The 7,389-nt window shown below is 41.5% G+C and overlaps 1 protein-coding gene across 1 annotated transcript; it reads left to right on the forward strand.

Moving 5' to 3' along the window:
• Window positions 1–366: 366 nt before the first annotated feature.
• LOC125643767 (parvalbumin beta) lies at window positions 367–6,849 on the forward strand. The gene is made up of 5 exons (XM_048866918.2): window positions 367–474; window positions 2,378–2,445; window positions 3,869–4,001; window positions 4,361–4,470; window positions 5,765–6,849. Exons 2-5 carry the CDS (start codon window positions 2,385–2,387, stop codon window positions 5,788–5,790), a joined length of 330 nt encoding a protein of 109 aa, XP_048722875.1. The 5' UTR covers window positions 367–474; window positions 2,378–2,384; the 3' UTR covers window positions 5,791–6,849.
• The last annotated feature ends 540 nt before the right edge of the window (window positions 6,850–7,389 follow it).

Consider the following 7,389-nt stretch of genomic DNA (forward strand, 5'->3'; position numbering starts at 1 on the left):
CCTTTACCCCAAGCCTTGTCTACAATAATATAACAAGTTATCACATTAAAATGTTTATCTAATGCATCTATCTAATGCATCTCATCAAGATTCGGTCCAGCTTCAGTTCATCTGAGTACTGGGATCAAATGTATTAGATTGTTCGTTTGTGGCCTAGATCATATGAAGAAGTTGATATTTTCTGCTTAAATCAGAAGAAATTTAATACAACGCAGTCCTTTCTACATATCTTGCCACTTATCTTATTTCATTTGCAAATATCATATGTATTCTCTTGAGATAAAAATAGTGTAAGATGATTAGTTAGGCAAGTTCATTCGACACCATTCCCCCTTCATGACGCTGAAATCTAAAATCTGTATATGGTATACAACTTAAAGTATATATAAGCAAGCTCAGCTCTGCTGGAGAAACACAGCAAGTGCTTTCCTTCCAACTAGATTGCCTCCTTGTCCAGCCAAGAAGACCACAAAGGTAAGACCATTAGAACCTCTGCTTTTGGAAAAAGAATAAGAAAACGCTTCATAAACTGAAAGAACCTAGGCAATTAAAAGCAAAACAAAATCTTATAATCCTTGCAGTCTGACATACCTTTACAATCTAGAGTAGAATGAAATCAGTGATCAGACTAGTGGGAGGGAAATGGCAGTATGGTGCTCCTCTCAGAAATGATGGCATGCTCCAACTTCCCCTCCCCCCCGCCTTTAACTTTTCCCCTTCATTTTTTCTACCATCAGCAGTGAGAAGTGGGTGATTGGCATAACTCCCTATTAATGAGTGCTGAGAGCAATGGTAGCAAGTATTCACAAGAAGTCACTGAGATAAATTCACTGCTAGCATATGCGGAAGAAACACCAGTGGAGAAACTTAATTGGAGATGCACCCGTTGAGACCAGTGGGGAATTTGCCCGATTGTTTCTTTGCACCCTCTGAAGTACCTGCAAGCAAGGACAAGCCAGAGCTACATGATTAACTGTTTATTTCCTCTCTCAGAAATCAGTTTGGATTGACATAGCCAACTGATTGCCTGAGCAAGTTTCCAACTTATGTAGATCTGATTAAGAGGGCACATAGGTCATAATTGGTTAGCCACCCCATCTTCCCCCACATCCATGTGCCCAGAAAGGAAAACAAAAGGGGAAACATCTTTAATTTTTCCATAAGTATTTTATATGGGAAAGATAGTTTTTTGGGGAAAGCACTGGGATGGGACTTGGGAGATCTGGATTCTGTTCCTGGCTCTGCCATAGACATCTCTGTGACCCTCAGAAAGTCACTCCTTTGTGCATCAGTTGCCCATCCATAAGCAATATGTACCTACCTCACAGAAATGTTGTGAATCTTAACTCATTAATAATTGTGATATAATTTGAAATCTTCAATGGAGAATACTTAAGCAATGCAACTGTATTAATATTAAATTACATTCCCACAAACAGAATAGACTGGGATTTAGGGCCTCAGCAACTTTTTGGTAATCAACACACAGCTTTGTCAGACAGAGCCTCCAGAGTCATCTTTGGTTCAGTGCGGAGAAGTGGATCTTTGTTAAAAGCTGATGTTTTAGAATAAACTGGCTTCCCTCCTTCAGACTTCAAAGGTTTACTCTCAGCACATCAATTTACCAAAATGAAGGCATTTGGGTAAAAATCCAATTCATTCTACTTCTGTGCCTAGATAAAGCAGCCCAACTTGTTTAAGAAGAACAGTTGTCTAGACAGCTATGATGGGAGTTAGTCTTCTATAGGAACATAAATGCAAGAAGCCAAATTCATCTCTGGTGTAATTCAATTTACGTCAGTAGAGCTAGACACAGGTTGAATTTGTTCCTGTGCATTTAGATTCCTTTAAAATTAAATTAGAATAAATCTTCATTTTATAATTTGTTTTCAGTTTTTAAAAATATCAACCCATTTACTGATAATCATGATCTGATTTTAAAATATTCTAGGCAAAATAGCTCCAAGAACTTTACCAAGGATAAAAATGGCCCTCTGTTTTATGTACTCTGTAGATACATTTTGACTGTATATATAATACCTTTTAAATGAATAATAATCCACTTCGAGGGAAATCCTCGCAGAAGTCACACACTTTTGGGGTGCTAGACAGCTTTGACTTGCTCTCTTCCCATGCTCCTCAGACATCATATCTTACTCCGGCCCTACACCCTGTCATGTGGAATTCCTCACTCATTCCTCAGCTTCAAGTGGAAGCACCTGCTGCAGACATCTGTTACTGTATGCTCCATTTACAATTAGATGAATAATGCATCCTTTATCAGACATTGTCACACCAGCAACTTCAAACAGAGCCTTTGCGTGAAAGAGATGGAGAAGCTATTTTAATGACTAAATAGCTCACATTTATTTTGCAGTTCAGCAATGGCTATGACTGACATCCTTTCTGCTAAAGATATTCAAGCTGCTCTTACCAGCTGCCAGGGTAAGGAATGGTCCCTCTGCAATGAGGAGACATACATTATTTTTACATCTTAATATGACATGGCTATCATTTTCTCTGTAGATCCCTTCCCTGTAAGATCTCTTTGTAGCTGCATTACAAGGTAGCCGCCTGAAGTCAAAAAGACCTACAACAGGTTATTTTATGGGTACCATTCCCTTAAATGTGCAGCAGCAAACTGGAGTTAAAGGGCCAAATCCTCAGCTGGTATAAATTTGGTGTAGCTCCACTGATTTCTATTGCACTATGCCAATTTTAAACCAGTTGAGGATTTGTCCTTAAGTATTCATTCATTGAGGTCCTGCCTTGCAGGATTAGGCCCACATTTATGTATATTCCATGAGACAGTTGAAGACCCTGGACGAAATTTATTTTCTCTTGAAGCCTTTGCCTGTGTAAGGACTGAGTGAAGCTGGAGTAAAGGCTTCAGGGTTTGGCCTGAAGGCTTTATGTCAGAGACACATACTCTATATGTTTACTGTAATTGCCTGAGGTAGATTGAAATAAGTTTCAGGGGCTTTGCAGAATGTCCATTCTAACAGGAAACACGAATCTCGCCACAGGATATCCAACCATAGGCCTACAGTCGTTAGAAGGGGAAGCTCCTTTTAGATCATGTCTAGTCAGGGGTGAAAGTAACTTAAAGGATTTACTGGTACGAGAGAGTCCTGATTGGGGGCGTGGCCTCAACAGGAAGAGGTGTGGCCTCAACCGGAAGAGGTGATTTAAAGGCCCCGGGCTCTGGCTGGGAGCCATGGGGCCTTTAAATCACCCAACTGCAGAGGCAGCTGGGAGACCTGGGGCTCAGGGGTGAATTAAAGGGCCCAGGGATCCAGCCGCCGCAGAGCTCTGGGCATTTTAAATCCCTGCTAGAGCCCGGCTGCCAGAGCCCCGGGGCTCCAGCAGCCGGGCTCAGGCGGGGATTTAAAGGGCCCGGTGCTCCGGCCACTGCAGGGAGCCCTCACCCGAGCCCCACTGCCAGAGCTCTGGTGGCGCTTTAAAGGGCCTGGGGCTCCCCGCAGTGGCAGGAGCACTGGGCCCTTTAAATCCCCTCCTGAGCCTGGCTCCGGCAGCCGGGCTCCGGCGGTGCTTTAAAGGGCCCAGGGGTCCTGCCACTGCGGGGAGCTCCAGGCCCTTTAAAGCGCTGCCCAAGCCCCACTGCCGGAGCAGCCGGTCCAGTCCGGCACGGCATACTGGCTCTTGCCGGTACACCGTACCAGACCAGACCGGCTTACTTTCACCTCTGTGTCTAGTGTGCTGCACTGAGGAACAAAAGCAACAGGAGCTGAATTGGAGCACTGAGCCTGGCACACAGATATTATGGGGATGGGTGCTTTAGAAATACGTACAACAGTAATAGCCTCAAGAGAAAAGGTTTTAAACAACAGGTTTTTGTTTCTTCCAGATGCTGACTCTTTCAACTACAAGTCTTTCTTCTCCAAAGTTGGTCTAAAAGGCAAGTCTACTGACCAGGTAAAGACAATTTTTGCAATCCTTGACCAGGACAAGAGCGGCTTCATTGAGGAAGAAGAGCTTAAGTAAGTATAGCATAGCTACTGTTACTTGTTAGAAAAGGTAGGCTTCTGGATGTTCTCTGCATCCTGTTCTCTGCTGCTTTTAAATAAACTCGAGCATCTTGGCTGTCTCTGAACATGGTCTTAACATTGGCTTGTGAAATAAATTTAGGAATTTCCACATATGTTGATTAGACCTTATTCATTTGTGGGGTTTAGGCTGTTAAATTAGGTGAGAAAGAACTACCAAAGCCATCTCAGAGAACAGTGTGTCACAGAACTCTGTGTACGGCACCCAGAAAGATGGGGCCACATGCTGACTGTGGGCTCTAAGCACTTCCCTAATACACATAACACTTAGTAATGTCTCTGTTTTATTTCAGGCTGTTCCTGCAGAATTTCTCCTCAAGTGCCAGAGCTCTAACTGTTACTGAGACCAAGACTTTCATGGCTGCAGGTGACACTGATGGTGATGGCAAAATTGGAGTGGATGGTAAGTTTTTCAATGTGATCTTCAGTAAGTTTTGGTTTCTTCAAATATGTATTTTCAGGCTGAAAGTAAATTTACAGCACTAATAATTAGGGGAGTAATAGGGCCCAATTTCCACCTGAAACAGGTTTTACAAACGCGTAGCTTCATTGGCTTCAATCAATTTACTCCTATTGTCACTATCCATGGCAGCAGAATTAGGCCCTAGATGGAGCCTGATCCTGCACCCCCTGAAGTAAATGATAGCTTTGCCATTGCTTTCAGTGGAGGCAAGATCAGGCTCATCGACTCTAGGGGCCTGATTTTTCAGAGGTGCTGGGGACCAGCAGCTCCTATGGACTTTAATTACAGTTGTGGGTGCTCTGCACATCAGACCACAGGTGAACACTCGACCTATACTCAGTAATACAGTAAAAAGATTGATTGTCATTTTTTTTAAGGATGCTACAAATGCTGTAATGCGTTTAAACACCCAGCACTCATTCAGAGTTTGTCTGACGATATTTGTGCTAGACAATAATCTGATCAGTGCAAGTTTCACTGGGCAGCACTTCTATGAGAAACTAGACCAAATTACTTTTAAAAACCCAAGAGGAAAGATATGGGCTGGCTGGGCAATTTCTTTTTGAACTCGCAAAGAAGCAAATAGGGCATCATGGATCATGTACTGGAGATAAAGTTGCTGAAAACTGGGCCAGACTAAGACAGGTGGCAACAAACCGAACAGACACACGTGCTAATCTTAGCCGGAGTTCGGGAGGAGAAGCAGGAATGTGCTTCAGCAGCAGCTCTTGTAGCTTCTACTTATAAACCCCAAATAGGACATCATCTTACACAGATCTCAGACAGCGCCTTAACGATAACATTTCTGACTCTGAAACTATGTCACTGCTAACATTCCCTTGGAATGTTAGCCTCATTTGGAAGCTACAAAAGCAAGAAAATTCATACTGAAAGTGACAATCCTGTCCGAATCCACCCTCTTTCATTTTGGGTATTGCTCACACTCCAGCTGGAAGCCCTGGTGCAGTGGATTAAATAAAATTCAGTTTTAACTCAGGATTTCCTAAGAAATATGAATTTATAGACATTCCTCATCTCAGCATACAATCTGTTTTAAGGAGTGAAGATTTTCTACACCCTCTGTGTTTCAATTTAGCAGTAGCTTCAAGTAGTTTATTTCGACAACATGGTGGGCCCTCGTTTAGGATTTTTGGACAGTTTTCTTTCCAAAGGCTTTAATAACCACTTTCATCTTGTTTTATTCCCTGCTTTTCTCATTTTCTTTCTCTAACAGAATTCCAGGCTCTGGTGAAGGCATAAAGAGCATTAGACCAAAATCAACAATGGACAGTCTCTTCCAATTCCCTCCTCCAACAAGCACCTCACATTCAGCACATATTTGTACATTTTTATATTGTCTCATGGCATTAGTAAAATGCCTGTATGTTAACTCCACATATGGGACTGTGAAGAGATCTTGCAATGTACATGTATTTTGGTCATGTGGCATTGTTTTCAGTGTAAAAGCAGGCACTTCGTGATTTTTCGACCACTCACAATGTTGAAGTTGTGGCTGGAAGAAGGAAAACAATTATTAAAAAATTCTGCAAAAAAACTTCTTGTCTTTTATTTTCTCTTCTCATATCTTCCTTTCCCAGTTCCCCAGCCCCATTTTCCAGTCCACCCACCACAGACACACTTTTGATGATCTTAAACAATATGACATCTTTTAGCGCTTAATTGCTCTGATTTGGTTGAGTTTTGTTTCTGCTTAATTCTATGATCCTTGAGGAAAAGGGATGCTAACAAGGTATCTAAAAATAATCTATTTTCAGTCCCAGCTGTGAGACTTTTAGAGAAAAAATGTAAGAGGAGTTGACACATGGCTCATAGCAGGGAATAAATTCCTGGTTAATTTAAAAAGCAAGTGGTAGGCTATAGCCTATATTGTCAAAAAGTGCTAATGGCCTAAAATGTAACTCTCTCAAGTGGAATTATTTTCCTTTATCTTTTTATTAACATCTACTGTGCAGCAGCCGCATTCTAGCAGGATTGGGGAGCAGGAAAGCTAGGTATTAATCCCAGTTCTGCCAGTATCAAAGGCCATGATCCTGCAACAAGCTACATGTGGGTGGGCCACAGGATCAAGGCTTTGCTGTGTAACCATGAGCATGTCACTTAATCTCTCTGTGTCTGTCACCCAGCTGTAAAACAGCTATGTTAACCATTTCCTGCCTTGTAAAAATGCTGTGCTTGCTATAGATGAAAAAGTGCTCAGCATCATTCCTCAAGTCTGTTATCCAATGCCAAATGGTAAAAATATCACCAGTGATACACAAATATAGAGTGGTTATTACCCAATTCCTTCATTTATCATAATGAACACTGACTGATGTACATTAATATTAGTATCTTTAATTGTATATCCTTAATATTAGCAGTTTAGCTTATGTCTGAAAATGACTGAAGCTACTCATTCCTTTGATAAATGTCTTACAGCACATGTACTGGGATGTTGCTAAGTCTCAATTATTTACTTAGTCCATTGATAAAGTGTTATAGTTAAATACAGGAAGAGGAGCATTTTTATATTTTCAGAGGGGTGGGTTAAAAATTTCCCCACCAACATTTAGTTACTTATTTTCCCATGACTTGGTTCCAGACCAAAAGTACACTGCGGTTTTAATATTCCTTGCTGAAATCGGATGATAACTATCACCTATTTTTGGCAGCTGTTTTGAAAAACTGCAGAAACAGAGCATGTTGGAACTTTTATGTAATTTTTGGTGCAGGCATCTCCATAAATTGCAAGCAAATCATGTAATGCATAGCATAGCTCACTTACACCCAGGCATGTAACTGAGCTTTTTGGCAGATGTTAAGACTGACTGCAGAAGAGGAATCCTTGCAATCAGTCTT

Source organism: Caretta caretta, chromosome 10 (genome assembly GCF_965140235.1).
Source record: "Caretta caretta isolate rCarCar2 chromosome 10, rCarCar1.hap1, whole genome shotgun sequence".
Classification (NCBI taxonomy): Eukaryota; Metazoa; Chordata; order Testudines; family Cheloniidae; genus Caretta; species Caretta caretta.